The 17,371-nt window shown below is 41.7% G+C and overlaps 4 protein-coding genes across 4 annotated transcripts; 2 read left to right on the top strand and 2 right to left on the bottom strand.

The window, feature by feature from the left end:
* Positions 1-43: 43 nt before the first annotated feature.
* On the top strand, positions 44-4,186 carry LOC135499875 (cytosolic Fe-S cluster assembly factor narfl-like). Its single transcript, XM_064790933.1, has 10 exons — positions 44-111; positions 550-645; positions 917-1,069; positions 1,243-1,369; positions 1,556-1,690; positions 1,926-2,174; positions 2,366-2,444; positions 2,720-2,854; positions 3,213-3,370; positions 3,673-4,186. The coding sequence occupies exons 1-10, from the start codon at positions 46-48 to the stop codon at positions 3,912-3,914; spliced, it is 1,440 nt and encodes a 479-aa protein (XP_064647003.1). The 5' UTR covers positions 44-45; the 3' UTR covers positions 3,915-4,186.
* A 3,159-nt stretch (positions 4,187-7,345) lies between these two features.
* LOC135499810 (glutamate-rich WD repeat-containing protein 1-like) lies at positions 7,346-11,175 on the bottom strand. Its single transcript, XM_064790807.1, has 6 exons — positions 10,938-11,175; positions 10,092-10,363; positions 9,678-9,888; positions 9,297-9,439; positions 8,355-8,552; positions 7,346-7,892 (listed from the first exon to the last, which is right to left on the bottom strand). The coding sequence occupies exons 1-6, from the start codon at positions 11,167-11,169 to the stop codon at positions 7,584-7,586; spliced, it is 1,365 nt and encodes a 454-aa protein (XP_064646877.1). The 5' UTR covers positions 11,170-11,175; the 3' UTR covers positions 7,346-7,583.
* Positions 11,176-11,398: 223 nt separating this feature from the next.
* LOC135499724 (centromere protein M-like) lies at positions 11,399-13,140 on the top strand. The gene is made up of 5 exons (XM_064790697.1): positions 11,399-11,506; positions 11,780-11,877; positions 12,017-12,192; positions 12,439-12,539; positions 12,757-13,140. Exons 1-5 carry the CDS (start codon positions 11,438-11,440, stop codon positions 12,889-12,891), a joined length of 579 nt encoding a protein of 192 aa, XP_064646767.1. The 5' UTR covers positions 11,399-11,437; the 3' UTR covers positions 12,892-13,140.
* A 91-nt stretch (positions 13,141-13,231) lies between these two features.
* On the bottom strand, positions 13,232-17,125 carry LOC135499653 (coilin-like). The gene is made up of 6 exons (XM_064790584.1): positions 16,728-17,125; positions 15,093-16,308; positions 14,668-14,793; positions 14,231-14,348; positions 13,920-13,990; positions 13,232-13,709 (listed from the first exon to the last, which is right to left on the bottom strand). The coding sequence occupies exons 1-6, from the start codon at positions 16,964-16,966 to the stop codon at positions 13,662-13,664; spliced, it is 1,818 nt and encodes a 605-aa protein (XP_064646654.1). The 5' UTR covers positions 16,967-17,125; the 3' UTR covers positions 13,232-13,661.
* Between the last annotated feature and the right edge of the window lie 246 nt (positions 17,126-17,371).

The raw sequence follows: 17,371 nt of genomic DNA, 5'->3' as shown, positions 1-17,371 counted from the left end.
AGAAGCATGTTTCAGGAAATTCCATCTTTTAGAACAATCCACAACATGGCTTCCAGATTCAGTGGAGCTCTACAATTGACCGATTTAGACGATTTTATCACTCCTTCGCAGGTTAAGTTGCAAATAATTACATGCTAAGCTATTCATCAAGTATACATATTGAATAATCACTTACTGTCAAATGTCATATTACACTCTAATGGCCGGTTTTTGCCCATAAAGTGACAGAAAAATATCATCCGCTAGGTGACGCTGTATTTTAAAACTGGTAAACTGAGAGCTGATGCTGTTTGAAACCTTCCTGAAAGGGAATAGTTAACATAAAGATTTGTTGGATTGTCAATGCCTTTCTTGTCCACATCAAATAGAGAAAAAAAGGAGAAATGGACTGTAGGGATGACCGTCTGACTGATATTCATTATCAATATCATCATCGCACCATCCAGTCAGAGGAAGCCTCATCCCAAATTCCCATGCACCACCACAAATCAGCAGATAAGATTTTATCACAGTTTGAAATTACTCTCACTAGCTTCTTTTTGCCTTCAGGAATGCATAAAACCTGTGAAAATTGAGAGAAGACCAGGAAAGAAAACTGGAGTAATAAAGATTGAGAATGATGGCAGTTACCTGCAAATAGGCGAGGTAGGCCCCAACTATCAATAGATGTCACATTCTGGCTAGAGTATATTGCCTCATTTCATGTGATTCTGTATCTTAACAGAAAGACAATATAGTCAGATGGCAATAAAGAACTTGGACTTTCCTACCGCTCAGTTGTTCTACTTGCACTATCTTCATAGTTAGAGTTAGACAACAAATCTTGGTTTAAATCAATGTATAATGCATCGTGCTGATATCCATCTTATCATGTTCATATTTACAAATAAATTCCTAATTTTTTATTCTCTTTCAGGATGGAGAAGAAAGAAAGTTGGAGAAAGCAAAGATAACTCTAAATGATTGTCTGGCGTGTAGTGGCTGTATCACCTCAGCTGAAAGTGTCCTCATCACACAGCAGAGTCAGGATGAGTTATACAGAATTTTGGACCAAAATAGGAAAACAGAGGTATTGAAACACAACAATAATTGTTTTTCTTGGACGATTCAGACGGTTCATTTAATTTTTCTCCGCTGAGGTGCAAAGGCATACCGCTCAGTCAATGGTCAAATCTACTGACACATAATGATATCAATGCCAAGCAATGTTATATTAATCAGAGCAATTCTTTCTCTTTTTAGGATCCAGGGGTAATCAAACATGTTGTGATATCCATATCTCCACAAGCCAGGGCATCTTTAGCTGCAAAATATAAGTTATCTGATGAAAATGCTGCAAAGAAGCTCACTGCATTTTTCAAACAACTTGGTAAGCCTGAGAATTTCTTGGAATTAACTATCACTGAAAAGACATGTTTTGAATCATGCATTTGAGAGTCGTATTTACCACAACACTGTCTGTTAAAGAGAGTTGATTGTATCGTTATTCAGCACAAAATGACACAATGTCTTTTGACTAATTCAGTGATGTGTTTTCAAAACAATCTATTTTCAGGTGCTGAGTATGTCTTTGACACAACATTCTCAAGAAATTTCAGTCTTCTTGAAAGCTGTAAGGAATTCATCCAAAGATTCCAAAGGAAGGAAGATGACAAAAGAGCTTTGCCAATGCTGGCTTCTGCATGTCCAGGTGAGTGTGACAATACTATTACTGAAAACTGAGCCCAGTGATTAACCACACTCTTAATGCTGTTTTATACTGAATCGAGGACTTCAGATAGTCGTCCCCAAAAATATATCTGTCAGAACATATGGTTCGTTGATGTACAAAAGTTTTCCTGTTGAGGTATTCTGTTGCCTTCAGTCCTGTCAGAAATACATGTAGAGTTTCCCAATGTAAATATTTAATTCTACTCTCCCAACAGGTTGGGTGTGCTATGCAGAGAAGACACATGGGTCCTACATTCTTCCTCACATTTCTACCACGAAGTCACCCCAGCAGGTCATGGGATCTCTAGTCAAGGACTTCCTGGCATCATCTAGAAATCTTACTCCAGATCAGATTTATCATGTCACCATCATGCCATGTTTTGATAAGAAACTCGAGGCCTCAAGACAAGACTTCTACAGTGACCTATACAGCACTAGAGATGTGGACTGTGTTATCACATCTAGTAAGTAAAATATGGAAAATCTTCCTGTTGTCAGTTTTATAGCAACTTCTATAAGATTTGGATACAAGAATATGATCATGTATAAGTACATTTATACTATATGTAATATTGGAGATTTTGCTTACAGTACACAATTAGTTTTGCATCGAGTGTTTATTAACTGTCTAATAGGTTTGCTGATTCTTTTTCAGTGGAAGTGGATACAATGCTCGAGAAGGAAGGTGTGTCTCTTGGGGATATTGTCGATGATAACCATTCATTTGATTCATTGTAAGTATGGGAGTTCTGTTGTGCTGTTTCGCTGAGAATGATACACTACCAACAGTCAATACATGAATATCCTGTCTTGCATGTACAATCAGTGTTGGTGAGGGAACCAGAAAATCACATTGGGGAAGACAACTGTGAGAACCATTGATACAAAGCCAGTTTCTTCCACCTATGTTCTGCAATCATTTTGCAATATAACAGAAATACCAACACATGTAATGTCATTTGAGATGCCCTGTACAACAAGTCGGATGACAATTTGTTTTCATTTCTAGCTTTGGTGGCACAGAGCATGGACTTCAGACGCATGATGGTGGAGGATCTGGTGGCTATCTTGAGTTCATCATTAAGTATGCTGCTCAGGAATTGTACGGGCTACAACTAGAACAATTGCAATATAAGACACTGAGGTGAGTTGTCTTCAGAAGTGAAATCAACCTCTGCTGGTCAGGCTGAAGGATCAGACAAAGGAGGAGCGCAGAGGTTGTGACTTTGTCTTTGGTGAAAATATTGTACTGGACATCGCACACAGGCCAAGCTTTGCTTTGCAGAGTTGTCTCTGTCTGGCCAATATGAATATCTTTCTGTAAAGAGTTTAAATGCTAAAATGTGTCTGAATTTTGTTCCATACCAAGAGAATAAAGAGAGATCCAAGCTATTTTTTGGAAGACTGCTGAATTTTGTGCTGAATCCTGACATGTAAAGAAGTTGAAGCAATATACGTGAGACATTGTACTGAATAACAACATGTTCTCTTTCTTATTCAAGGAACCAAGATTTCAAAGAAGTAACCTTGGAGGTAGATGGAGTGGAGAAACTTAAATTTGCTCTTGCTTATGGATTTCGGAACATACAGAATATTGTACAGAAAATCAAGCGAGGGAAATGTCAATATCACTTCGTTGAAGTGATGGCATGTCCATCAGGTAAGCTGCTAGAGAAAACCAACTTAATAGCTAATAGTGGTTCACTAAGTCAATGGCATGACGATATTCCAAGTTATTCAATCCAACGATAACTTCATTTTTGATTTTGTGAACACCGCTGTCAGTTTGATCATTGAGATATTTTCTGTATCAAAGTTACGCAGGTGGTTGTGACATTGTCCTTGATTGTTACTGAATCGTCCAAGGTCTCCTAAGATAGATGTATGTTAGACTACTACATGTACATTGCATTGTGCATTGTGTTATAGATTCACATCTCATGGCAGTATCATTTTTTCCAGGCTGTCTCAATGGAGGAGGTCAAATCCGTCCTGACGGAGATGAAAAGGCAAAAGAACTTTTACAAAGACTTGAGGATCTTTATAAAACACCAGAAAAAGAGGATCCCTTGCGTAACCAACTAGTAGAGAGATTGTATGCTGAATGGTTGGGACATCCAGAGAGTGATAAGGCTAAACAAATGTTACATACGCAATATCATGAAGTGGAGAAAATGACAAATGCTTTAACTATGAAGTGGTGAAAAAAATCTGTTTTGGACTGTACACTCTAAACTTGTGATCTAGTCTTTAGCTTTTATATCTTAAAGCTGAGAGGATGGTACATGCACATGGGCTATCAACAAAATATGAGCTTATATGTTCTGATGTAGGCACTGCAGAATGTTTTGAGAGGGTAGTGCAATTAGATTTTACTTTCAAAGCCAATGTACTTTCTCTATTCATTGTTCTGAAATGTAAAGTACATGAGCGTCTATGAGATTTTTTTCAATTAAATTATATGAAATGAGACCAAGAGCCTTTTTCTCTAACTTTTTCTGACACATTTCTCTTTCATCTTAGTTAGACTGTCACCAAGACAAACAATCGGTGACAATATGCTTTTCTCAGATTCATGTGCCATAGGTGGCACATGGTGCTTCCATCCGGGTCCTCCACATGTCCTCCACATGTCTCATGGCACTGCCAAAGATGCATCAGTGAACTACTCCCAGAATAGATGCATACACAACTGCCCAACCTAAGATCTGTGGGTCTTGGGCTAACTCGGACAAACCAAGAAAGAATCGGGACTGGCCGCTCCATTGTGTTGCCAACACAGTGGGAGAGATGAGACAGTCACACCCAAATCGAATCAAGCCTGGTAGTACCACCGTCTTGCCTAAACGCTGAGGCGGTTTGGACAGTCACACCCAGACCGAATCAAGCCTGGCAGCTCCTCCGTCTTAGAAACACAATGAGACAGTTGATACAGTCAAACCCAGACCGAATCAAGCCTGGCAGCACCACCGTCTTGCCTGAACGCTGAGGCGGTTTGGACAGTCACACCCAGACCGAATCAAGCCTGGCAGCTCCTCCGTCTTAGAAACACAATGAGACAGTTGATACAGTCAAACCCAGACCGAATCAAGCCTGGCAGCACCACCGTCTTGCCTAAACGCTGAGGCGGTTTGGACAGTCACACCCAGACCGAATCAAGCCAGGCAGCTCCTCCGTCTTAGAAACACAATGAGACAGTTGATACAGTCAAACCCAGACTGAATCAAGCCTGGCAGCACCACCGTCTTGCCTAAACGCTGAGGCGGTTTGGACAGTCACACCCAGACCGAATCAAGCCTGACAGCTCCTCCGTCTTAGAAACACAGTGAGTTAGTTGATACAGTCACACCCAGACTGAATCAAGCCTGCCAGTTCACCGTCTTGCCAACACAGTGACAGCTATGGTTGAGCCAGTCACAACCAGACCGAATAAAGTACTGGTAGTTCTACCTTCTTGACGACAGGGTCAGAGCGTCGAGAGAGAGTCACACCCAAACCGAAAAAAGGACGACATGTCCACTGTCTTGCCTACACAGTGAGAGAGTGGAGACAGTTTCGTCCAGACCGAGTCGTGACTGTCTCAACCCCATCAGTGTGTCAGCAAAACGGTGAAGCTGCAAGGCCTGATTCGGTCAGGGTGTGACTGACTCCATCTCCTCAGCGTGTCAGCAAGACAGTGAAGCTACCACGCTAGATTCGGTCTGGATGCGACTCCCTAAACCCCCTCACCGTGTTGGCAAGACGATGAGCTGCCAGGCTTGATTCGATCTCGGTGTGACTGTCCCAACTTTCTCATTGTGTTGGCAAGGTGTTGAAGCTATCAAGCCTGATTCGGTCTAGGTGCGAAGGTCTCAACCCTCTCACCGTTCTGGGGGACCTGATGGAGCTGTCAGGCCTGGTTCGGTCTGGGTCAGTGTGACTGTCTCAACTCTGGCTCTAACCGCATGTCGGCAAGACTGTAAAACTGCGAGGCCTGATTTGGTCTTCGTCTCTCACCATTTACTGGCACTATGACAGTGGAGCTAGCTTCTGCGCTTGTTTAAACCGAATCAAGACTGGCACCGACGACTGGCACGGTGACAGCAGGAGTGGAGCCAGTCACAGCCCGACCAAATCAAGACAGGCAGCTCACCTTCTTAGAATCACAGTGAACAGTCACACACAGACCGAATCTAGCCTGACAGCTTCATCGTCTTGCCGACATACTGAGGGTGTTTAGACAGTCACACCCAGACCAAATCAAGCCAGGCAGCTCACCTTCTTAGAATCACAGTGAGACAGTCACACCCAGTCCGAAGCAAGCCTTGCAGACCAACTTCTCGCTATCACAGTGAAAGGGTTTAGACAATCACACCCAGACTGTCTTGAACCTGGCCGCTCACCGTCTCGCTATCACAGCGAGACGGTTGAGACAGTCACACCCAGACCAAATCAAGCCTGGCAGCACACCTTCTTCGAATCGTAGTGAGACAGTCACACCCAGACCGAATCAAGCCTGGCAGCACACCTTCTTCGAATCGTAGTGAGACAGTCACACCCAGACCGAATCTAGCCTGACAGCTTCACCGTCTTGCCGGCACGGGGAGGGGTTTTAGACAGTCACACCCAGACCAAATCAAGCCAGGCAGCTCACCTTCTTAGAATCACAGTGAGACAGTTACACCCAGACCGAATCCGGCCTGACAGCTTCACCGTCTTGCCAACATGCTGAGGGAGTTTAGACAGTCACAACCGGACAAAATCAAGCCTGGCAACTCACCGTCTTAGAATCACAGTGAGACAGTCACACCCAGACGGAATCTAGCCTGACAGTTTAACCGTCTTGCCGATATGCTGAGGGAGTTTAGACAGTCACACCCAGACCAAATCAAGCCAGGCAGCTCACCTTCTTAGAATCACAGTGAGACAGTCACACCCAGACCGAATCAAGCCTGGCAGCTCCTCGCTGAGGGGGTTCAGATGATCTCACCCAGTCCAAATCAAGCCGGGCAGACCAACTTCTCGCTATCACAGTGAAAGGGTTTAGACAATCACACCCAGACCGAATCTAGCCGGACGGCTTCATCGTCTTGCCGACATGCTGAGGGAGTTAAGACAGTCACACCCGGACCAAATCAAGCCCAGTAGCTCCACAGTCTTCCCAACACTGTCGGAGGGTTGGGGCAGTCACACCCAGACCGAATCAAGCTTGACAGCTCCTTGCTGAGGGGGTTCAGACGGTCACACCCAGACCGAAGCCTGGCTGGCCATCTTCTCGCTATCACAGTGAAAGGGTTGAGAGTCAAACCCAGACTGTCTTACACCTGGCAGCTCACCGCCTCGCTTTTGCAGCGAGAGGGTTGAGACAGTCACACCCAGCTAATTGGGCCTGGCAGTTCCACCATCTTGCCAAGACGGTGAGAGCCAGAGACGGAGAGTTGTGACAGTCACACCCAGACCAAATCAAACCAGTCGGCTCCACAGGTCCACAGTGAGAGGGTCAAGAAATCTGCACTCTGGACAGCTCTTGCCAACACAGTGGGAGGGTTGGGAAAACCACACCCAGACTGAATCAACATCTGAGGAATAATTCATTTTTGAACTCATTTTGACACTGTCAAGGAATAAAGAATCAAAACAAGAAGCCAGACAGAAGTTATTCAGAATGAACTTTTATTTCTTTCCAAATTTCTTTGGATGTGATATCTCAGTCCACTTGCACTGATCAATTGAATTCCTGAACTATTATCATAAAGACTACAAAGTAATCAAGGGTGAAAAGAGACTAAAAGTACACATGCAGCCGGTGCCTCATTATTTACTTGGGGAAAAAGATACAAACATCCTGATGCTATTAGTCAATGTCAAAGCACAGATAAAACACTCCTCATCATTTACACACTTATAGTCCGAAAGACATTAAATCCAGTCAAAGCAGTTGTAATTAGAACACCAGGTAACTGTGAATGCCAATGAATTTCCTTAATGTCTTTCTGTCCTTGGTGAATGAACAATAACTGTGGTGGCACATCTGGCTCAGTTTCGCTTCCGCCAGTGTCCTGATCACGTTCTATAGCCAAGTCCCACAGAGTCACTTGATTATCTGAACCAGCAGCTGCAAACACAGATGCATCATTTGGATTCCATTCCACGGATGTTATAGGTGCGGTGTGATGTTTGAATGTTGCTACTGGTTTCCCATGCTAGAAAAAAGAGACGAGACACAGTTACAAATACAAAGAAGTGATTCATGATAGTCGTCTTGCAATGACATTGGGTGATATGAATAAAGACTAGCAAATGCTTTTTTCTAAAACTCCATGTACATTTACACTAGGCCTTTCTGTACACAATTGAAGTAAAAGCATTTGCTAGTCTTTATTCATATCACCCAATCAAAATTTAGAAACACCAGGACTGATCAACACTTTGTTCATTATGGGTCAAATGAAGAGAGAGGAAAGGACGTTGATACAATCTATGGTTGGTAGAATTCCTAGTGACTGGAGGACAGTAAGATGCCACTTCGTACTGAAGTTGAGTTGTTCTTGAAATGTCCCAAGGTCAAACCTCACTCGCCCTTTTCTCGTCATAATGAAAGTCATCAACTATACCAGTATGAAACAAACAAAGGGTAAATATCTCCCTCAATTCTCAGCACCCACCTGAATTTGTCTCAGATCCCACACCTTGATAGCACCATCGTCTCCACCCGATACAATAAAAGGTTCAGTCTTATTCCAGTTGATCACATTCACATCTCGTAAATGAGCATCTGCTGCTGTTAGCATACAGGCTTTGTGAGGCGCAGCTCGACAATCCCAGACACGTATCGACTTGTCAACAGAACATGATGCAAAAACCTGCAATAAGCAATTAATGGTTTACTGAAGAGTCTGACTACAAGGATGTGAAGAAATGACTTGTATGTCTTTCAACACTGGTTGGTACATCTTATCGTCGCCACAGAATCTGTCCATGGCAGTACATGGTCATTCTGATCAGGGCAGTGCTATGAGATAATGAGTAGATCATATTTGGGTTATACATGTTACGTGAGGAGGCCTTATCATATGACTCTACGGAAACACATCTTAGATACTTGGCAGAACTCTACCAGTCACAGATTATTAGCCACATAATAACCTTCAAACAAAACCATCATGATAATAGCTGCGCTTACACCACGAAATATTGGTGGACCAATTGCACTTACACCACCACATTGCCGCGACAAATTGGTTCGGCAATCCATTGCCGATACAAATTGCCGAGCGAATTTGTCCCACCAAGCTTGATGGTCCAAATTCGCCTGGCTTGTTAAAAGCTCGGCTTTGTCGTGGTGTACGCGCAAATGGATCGGCAATTAGCTAGTTAGATGGTTCGGCTCCAGGCGGCGCTTTCGAAATGGCGCTTTCTGCGCATGCAATTTATTGTTTGCGCGCCATCTGTAGCCGGATTTTATAACTAGCTGCATTGCTGGTGTAAGCGCTTGGTGGATTTTCGATGGTGCGGCATTGGTTCCCGAACCAAGATTGGTGGTCCATTTTCAGGTGGTGTAAGTGCGGCTATTGATTATCACCCAATGAATATACATCATGACTTACACTCTGTTCATTCGGAGACCATTGGAGGTCCTCTACAGATGATGTATGTCCTATGAAGGGCCTCTGATCAACATGCCATGTCATATCTTGCTTTGGGTCCCAAAGGTGGATGTTCTTATTACAGTCTCCAGTTAGCAATCGCCCTAGAAATTTTTTTAAAGATACTGAGGATCACAAAAGACAATCAAAACAGCCTAAAATTTGTATGAGTGGAATCCTAATAAAGATGGAGACAACTCCAAACAGTAATGAAAATGCGTTTTCTACACAGATCTTCTCAGATACAAAACATGAAGTGCATCAAAGAAACTGAGATGATCAAAATGAAGGAGAATTACTATGGACTTAGAGCACACCAACTTACTCAAATAAAATACAAACCTGGATTTGTTTTTGACCAATCCAGAGCAAACCCTTCAACCTGATGGCCAGCGAATGAGTAAATAGATGATGGCGATTCACGGTTTCTGGTGTATGCGGACATCACAGCTGAATCATTGACTGCAGTGAACGGTCGTGTCAAATCCCATAAATATACTTTCCCAGTTTCAGACCAGGTTGCTGCAATCATTTTGTCCCCCATCATGGTGGCCTGAAATGAAAACATTCATGATGTACCTTGACTCTTGAATTGAAACAATGAAAAATTCTGAGATGATTATTCTTTCACAAGTTGAACTAATTTCCTAACAAACTGAAAACAATCCGATCGTGTCTTCTGCAGGGTCAGAGAACAAATTCAGCAGTGGATCTCTCTTCTTCTGGTATTCAAATTTTACTCCAAATAATGATTACCCTTATTCTATTGACTCCACCATTATGATTCAACATTGCCGTCTCCAGCTCTGGTTGGTCATCCTCACTATCACTCTCATCTGATTCAGAATCTTCACCCTCCTTTTCTGCTGGAGTTGTCTTAGAAAGATTTGACATCTTCATTACTATCACTTTATTTGTATGGGATCTCTCAGCTAAGGTGCCAGCGACCATGTAACATGTCATTGGAAAGTCTTCTCTCTTGTCCCCCAAAGTGTCAGGGAGGATGTCAAAGGACATACATGGTGCACCTGCAAGAGATAGAAAGTATATTTAAAGACTGATTGAGTTGTCAAGAATTACCAAGTGTTCAATTCACACAATGAAATCCGAAATATCTAAAACAGAAAACAGGCCACCTGTACTGTACACAGCGAAGTGCAGAAGCTTTCTCACGGTGTAGGGAGGCTCTTTGAGCCAATGCCCCAATGGCAAGTTATCATCATGCACCTTCAAGGCAAGTCACAGGTCTGCAGTGTTGCAGACAAGTCAATAGTCGTACACAATCTTGAACAAAGACGAAGTCACAACCACCAGCCAATTGATCTTTTCTCACTGTTTTGTCAATCCATGGACGCCCAAATTTGTCATTGTGAGCAAAATCATAAGGACGTCATTTTTTCATGCTGGCTAAGCAAGGCCTACTCGGTTACTATGGTTACATCACCACACCCCCTGGCCCTGCAAAGTGCAACCAATGCGCATATAGAACATTTCCTAACCGACGACATAAGTAACATGCTCCTTCTGGCTTAGTCTATTGCTTAAAAAGGTCTAGATAGAATAACACAACAAAGAAAAATATATATAGTAATGACCACATGCCTGTTTGTGCTTGATGATACATGACGTATGCTGACTCATCACACACAAGCTCTTCATCTTCACACATTTTCGCATCGGGAGCACCGGGGAGAAATACTTTAGCTGTGGCATCTTCTTCCCTATCATCCCCACTCCCCATTTCATCATCTTCCCCACTATCGGGGTCCCCGACATCGACACAATCCATGATGTCTTCTTCACTTTCCGAATCTATTTTTCCTTCGTCCGCCATGCTGAAACCACGTGGTAATCTATGTTTTGTTATACAAAGATGAAAGATCAATCAGCATATTGTTTGCAAAAGCCAACTCTTTTTTTACAAGAGAATACAACTTATGGTACTTAGTTGCATAAAGTATGATCATTCGTATTATTGATGGTGAATTTGATCCGATTTATACAGAAATCTAAATATTAAAGAAAAGATTACCTCTGCTTTGAAATGTTACCCTACCCGGAAGTAAAAAGCGGCAAAATCAAAATAACAAAAACGTGAAAAAATGGCAAATTCTGCTGCAGTTCTTGCTCCACATCGAAAATTACGCGATATGCACGCAGTTACCATCCTTGTACGTCATCGTTTTCATATATTTTTAGAATAGATGTAGCACATCTCCCCCCCCCCCCCCAGACATCTGAGAAAAACTGAAAATACTGTGTAGATGGTAATGGTGTAACAGGAATTTTTAGTCCCTCAGGTATTTTCATTCTATTGTGGGCACCAAATTTATGGGAGAAATAAAAATCTGGGAGGAATTTACAAATTTAAGCTGCAAACAATCCATTTGAATAATCATGCTACTTGCTAGCCTAAGAACTAAAAGTTATTTTTTTCTTTTCAGTTTGTAGGAAGTGAATCCATCAATGTCAACATTCTAGCAAAAGCTGTTATGGAGAGGTCTGGGAAAAGATACGACAAGGTCAACTTTAACATAAATTGGTAAGTTTCAAATGCACAGGGAGAAGGCCCAAGCAAAATATTGTCCCGAGTAGCAATGGTCACTCCAAAACTGTGCTTGCATTTGATTGTATCTTGATTCAGTTGTGAATTTAAATTTGTTTCATCATTTTTGTTCCAGCCGAACGGCAGTGAAACTCCCTCTACCCGCAGACCCTGACAACAAAAGGCCAAACATTGACTACATTGTTTTCCTCACTGACAACAACAAGGACAGTTTTGCCAACATGAAGAGAAGTCTCCGGTATCTAGATGTGGAGTTCTTCCTTGGCAAGATGAGCTTGGTACTTGTGTCTAGTAAGTTACAGCATTGTACTTTTTCATTTCTTTGTTATTTCACTGCATGTAGATTCAAAGGTGTGTGCATTGACTGGGAAAATTTTTCAGTTTTATGAACACAAGTGTGTTTTATGAATACAAAATCGCTAGAAGTGGATTTCCTGGCCTGATGAAGGAGTTATAAGTTTTGTAGTATCATGATGGCCTATTGGCCATGACAAGTCTTTGTAATTTTCGTTTTAAACCTTGTTTTTAAACTTTCAGAGCCTAGTGACATAGAATCTGAGGTTACTATGATTACAGAAGACAATCTTCATAATCTTGCAGACACGTGCAGAACAACTCCCTTGTTTGTAGATTTAGAGGTAGGTGCAGGGCATTTTCTGACATGCAAAGGGACACATCAATAGAATTTGACTACCTGTTGGGCATCATTACTTCACTGCTACTGTATGGTCAGTTACGTACATTTGTATACCACCATATATACAGGAACAAAATGAATCTATTCAGGCAGTTAATTATTCAATCTTTAAATTTTGTCTTGAATATTACTTCATGTATAATTTACTCGTTTTACAGAATGCAGAAGACACGAAGGCAGTTGCAGATATATTACTCTACACGATTGAGATCGCAGCTGGATTCAAGCAAGGTGTATCCTCGTTACTTCTCATGGGCTCTAGAAGACCTTACAATAGATTTGAAGAACTGTAACCAACAGTGACGAAGTACTCATGGACTTGTTTTGGACGGAGATGACTTGACATTTCTCCCCAATTAACATTAGAACATCCAGTGTAGACGTTGATAGCCAGACGACAACCCTGAAAGATTTCGCTTGTGACAGCAAAACAAAATTGAACGTTGTTACTGCCTTTCAATTCTTCTATTCTGTACTCAGGATTCTGTCTTTATCATTTCTTCTTTGTATTTATATTTAGGATGCTGTCTCCAGCTTTGTTTGTGCCATAATGGCGAAAAGTTGAACATAAATGTAAATAAAAATACAATTACTTTGATAATGAAAACTAAGTTGATTTATTTCTTAAATCAAAATCACCTTGTTTGTTATACAGTGATCAAATAATCTGTCTTCGACGGATAATTTTCAGCCATGACTGGTAATGATGCTGCTGTTCATTTCTATTGGACAGGGTGAATGGCAGTGATACTTAGACTGGAATCTGCCCCAAATCAAATGTCAGATGTGTCAACGGAAAGTTCATGAAAACAATACCAATCTGTTACATTGAATATTGCCACACTGGGCAATGTGAAGTCTCCTGATTGGATTCCCTAAACTAAGTTTGCAAAGGTCTGATGAATCCGTACTACGTACATGTACTATCAAAATGATTCACTAGGAAACGGTCAAAGAACAAGAAACACAAAGCATACATGTATCATCTGCCCAAAATGTCGCTTTTTCTGAACACACGTGGCAACCCTTTGAGATGAGCTTGGGCATTCCAGCAAAGTTGAAGTTATGAGATCAACCTTGGTTCAATCAAAGAACTCCAAGCCAGGGACATCTGCAAAGAAGAGAATAACCAGTGAAAGGAAGGTGCTTGGTTTGAAAACCATTTCTTTTTTCACAAAAATCTATTTTTAGTGAAATGGTCATAACACTGCCGCACAAACTGGTTTACTTGGCCTTGGACAAAAAAATTCAATGAAGAAGGCTTTTAATATCCAGGCAAGTACAAGTTCAAGTACAGATAGTTTCTTAGCAAAAAGCTTACCATCTCATCTGAGCTTGGCCCAGTGGTGTCGTAGTCCTCATCAATGATATCAAACTTGCCAACATTCTTAACTGAAATTGAGAAACAAATCCCATGATATTGCGAATATGCAGTGGCTGAATTAAGACATTTCTAAGTATTCCTTTGATGAGCGAGTCTAGTAAAGTTTAGCGGACCGTGTTTTACTTGCAAATATGCAACAACAAAGATTAGCACTATGGTTGTTTAGATTAGAGAACAGGAATCTTTGAGAGAGACATCACAAGACAGGAGCCTGTTCGATGAATGCCGGAACAGAACATGGACCATACCTTTTGGCTGTAGGATCAATTTGACAACCAATGTCCTAGTAACTGCATCTGCCACTAAGATTTCACATTCTTTGTAGGAAGAGACTTCTGGAGTGTATGTCTCTGATAATTCGAGGACCTGAAAGAAATGATGATGGACTTTATCTACATGGACTGTCCAAAATATTTAGCCGTAATACTGTTAGTTGTGTCACCACTGTGATTGAGAAAATAAATGGATGAAATACCTGTATATTTAAACAGGGTGGTCCAAAAACACAACTTCCATTTTCACCCATAAAGCCCCTGTGGATGGATGAGGAACGCTTATTATCAAAAGTGATACCACTGGTGTACTGATGAAAGCTTCATTATTTTGACAATAGACATAACAAACTTGGTTCTGGGACATGAATGACACGTTTGATACTTGCTTCAACTTCCTCACGCGACATTACCTTGTAAGCAATTTTATCCCCTTGCTTGGGCAGACCTTCCGACAGTGGAAATCCTGAGTAATCTTTAGGTTCTGATTCTAGTTTGAGTTCAGGCTCTTCCTCTTGCATGTCTTCATGAGCTGGATACTGAATGAGAAGAAAACATTTATGGTACATGTAGGTTACTGAAGTACAAGTGCAATTTGTCCCCAGGGTCAATGTAGAAGTACATTCCTTCTGGACAAGCAATACCAGAGGCAGTTCTATCATGTTAATTGATACACTATTTCTTCGCACTGCTCTGGTAAAAAAGTAACTAATAGGAAGTGTCTCCCTTATTCAAACAAGGACATAATACAATAACATAATGATATAAATTTCAGCTACCTATAATTTGGACAGGCCAGAGTCAGTAGTATGCTTCACCATGAAGGAATTTCACTTACCTCATAAACATACGAACAGTTAGTGTATGACGAGTTGAGCTGCTCCTCTTTCGTCTTCTCATGGTACCGATTCTTTTTAACATTATTGTCTCTCTTGCAGTCCTTGCCATTTTTACCATTAAGACCAGGTTCATTCCGAGGGGAGCTGCCAACAATATTATGGTCCTCAAGTCCATTGACAACATCCAAAGTAGCTGCCTTACAAGTTGCCCCCACCTCACCATTTGCTACCATTTCGGCACCATTGTAATAGTTCTCCGATACATGTAGTGAACCATTGTCAGGTAGACTGGAATTGGGGACATGTGCACGTCCCGGTTCTCTCAATGACTCAGAGGCATGAATCTCATTTACAGCATTAACATGATCAGGATTATCTATTTTACTCCTCCTCCTCCTTTTCTGGTTGTCTCGTTTCCTTCTTCGACGCCGAGCTTTTGTCTTAGCATCAACACGAGACAACAGCTCCTCCAGTTGGCGCTCAGCCTCAGCATTTGCTGCAGCTTTTCGTTCTGCCTCCGAATCATCACTGGCGACAGAATTCTTTCCTTTAAACTTCCCTTTGAACCCAAGTCCTTGTCTTTCCACTTCCTCTTCGACAGAAGAAGAGCATGATGATGAGCTGGTTTCTGTAGTTTTGGATAAAGTCTTTGGTGTTGTTACAACCTTGGATACAGTCTTAGTTGTACCTCGTGTAATGTTCACACTTTTTGACTTTGTTATCGGAACAACTTCCTCTTCAGAACTAGATTCTGAGGAGGAAATCACAAGTTCCTTCTTAAACTTAGAATGAACCTTAGGCACAGATTCAGATATGGCTAGTTTTGGACTGGCATTTTGACATTTCTTAACCTTCTTTCCAGGGTTTTCTTCAGAGGAACAACGCTTCCTCTTTCTAGTTTCTTTGTTTGCTTTTAACTTTTTAGTGTCAACTTTTGATTTTGATGATCCTTTTTTGATCAGAGGTTCATCTACATTACTGCCTTCTTTAATGTCCCGCACATTCAGTTCTTTCTTATTTTTTTTCTTTTTCTTTTGTTTCTCAACTGAGCCATAACATCTGGTTTCCCTGGATGAAATAGAATGAGGTGAAACAACTACTTGTGTCTGTTGGCACAGCCTCTCTCTGTTATCTGGAGTACCACTAGTGTTGCTCTGTACAGCTCCAGAGCTGGCATCAAAGGGTGGTTCACAGACAACAGCATGGATTTTCACTCTGGAAATGTAAGACAAGAATAGTAAATTAAATCTCTAGGTATATCATTATTGCAGGAATGTATTGTCTTGCTTCTTTTACTTGTGGCGCCCTGAAAGTGGAAACCAATGCTGCCAGTCAATGCCAGCTGATAGATTGAAACTACCACTCTAAGGCAGGATGGTAAGCCGTAGCTACGGCTAGGGCGTAGGTATGGCTGTTGGCCTTCTCTACTAGCAGCTTCGCAAGACACAATCTATACAGTCTTTACAGACAGTGTGTGCATTTACCACCACCTCATCTCAGGACCACCACTGCCAGTTTGCAATGTGTTAACCCACTGGCACCGACTCCTGATTTAGCGGCCTGTGGTAACACTTTTCCACCTTTCAAAAAAGCTATAAAGTACAACTGAAATCCATTGAAAGGGCATAGGCTACCTGACAGAATCATTATCTCTCAAGATGAGGATTTTTTCGTGTGATGGAAGCAGGAATTTGTCCAATGTCAACCCAATATCTAACTGCTGGTTGATGTTAAATCGTGACTTGATGCTATTTTCTAAATCACTGATTGTGGTGTTACTTTCTGTATCTATCAAAAACCAGCAAGAGGGGCTGGGAGTGCCGAAAAGTGAAGAATAATTCTCAAAACTCAAGCGCACGCGAATCGCTGACATTTTGGAAACGTTCACGCCTCCGCTCAATCGGAGAGCAAGCAGTAGGCGTAATGTTTGTTCCTGACTGACTTTACAGTATCAGCTGTCCGAATGGGTAATGAAGGTATTAATTGGATAAGCTTGGCAGCTGGGCTCTGATAAATCATGCTGTATTCGTCAGAGTGGTTTTGTCACTGTCCTTTATTTGTAGGACTGTATCAACATATCAGTTGTGAAAGTCCTGTTCAGGGCCATGAACCGTAGTTGCTCCTAGCAAGTATTGCAGTATAAATTCTGAAGGCTACTGACAAGCTTGGTTGCATGGTTCCTGAACAAGGTTCACTACTCAATGTGATGATGGCTCCTGACCAGAGTTCCAGTATCAGCTCTGATTGCTCTTTGCCAGGCTCTTGGCTAATGTTAGTT

This window comes from Lineus longissimus, chromosome 1, assembly GCF_910592395.1.
Source record: "Lineus longissimus chromosome 1, tnLinLong1.2, whole genome shotgun sequence".
Lineage (NCBI taxonomy): Eukaryota > Metazoa > Nemertea > Pilidiophora > Heteronemertea > Lineidae > Lineus > Lineus longissimus.
Note: the sequence above shows the minus strand (reverse complement) of the source record. Positions and strands in the feature narration are given on the sequence as shown.

What these genes read in the sequence shown, in the direction of transcription:
- LOC135499875 (XM_064790933.1), top strand. Translation starts at nt 46, where the DNA reads ATGGCTTCCAGATTCAGTGGAGCTCTACAATTGACCGATTTAGACGAT. An exon ending in GTTACCTGCAAATAGGCGAG is followed by an intron (nt 646 to 916) that starts GTAGGCCCCAAC and finishes ATTCTCTTTCAG; the next exon opens with GATGGAGAAGAAAGAAAGTT. An exon ending in GCTGGCTTCTGCATGTCCAG is followed by an intron (nt 1,691 to 1,925) that starts GTGAGTGTGACA and finishes CTCTCCCAACAG; the next exon opens with GTTGGGTGTGCTATGCAGAG.
- LOC135499653 (XM_064790584.1), bottom strand. Translation starts at nt 16,966, where the DNA reads ATGTCAGCGATTCGCGTGCGCTTGAGTTTTGAGAATTATTCTTCACTT. An exon ending in ACTGTTCGTATGTTTATGAG is followed by an intron (nt 14,794 to 15,092) that starts GTAAGTGAAATT and finishes CTTCTCATTCAG; the next exon opens with TATCCAGCTCATGAAGACAT. An exon ending in GGGATAAAATTGCTTACAAG is followed by an intron (nt 14,349 to 14,667) that starts GTAATGTCGCGT and finishes CATTTCTTTCAG; the next exon opens with GTCCTCGAATTATCAGAGAC.
- LOC135499810 (XM_064790807.1), bottom strand. Translation starts at nt 11,169, where the DNA reads ATGGCGGACGAAGGAAAAATAGATTCGGAAAGTGAAGAAGACATCATG. An exon ending in GTATCATCAAGCACAAACAG is followed by an intron (nt 10,364 to 10,937) that starts GCATGTGGTCAT and finishes TATCTCTTGCAG; the next exon opens with GTGCACCATGTATGTCCTTT. An exon ending in GGGATCTGAGACAAATTCAG is followed by an intron (nt 7,893 to 8,354) that starts GTGGGTGCTGAG and finishes TCTTTTTTCTAG; the next exon opens with CATGGGAAACCAGTAGCAAC.
- LOC135499724 (XM_064790697.1), top strand. Translation starts at nt 11,438, where the DNA reads ATGGCAAATTCTGCTGCAGTTCTTGCTCCACATCGAAAATTACGCGAT. An exon ending in GTCAACTTTAACATAAATTG is followed by an intron (nt 11,878 to 12,016) that starts GTAAGTTTCAAA and finishes TTTTTGTTCCAG; the next exon opens with CCGAACGGCAGTGAAACTCC. An exon ending in CCTTGTTTGTAGATTTAGAG is followed by an intron (nt 12,540 to 12,756) that starts GTAGGTGCAGGG and finishes CTCGTTTTACAG; the next exon opens with AATGCAGAAGACACGAAGGC.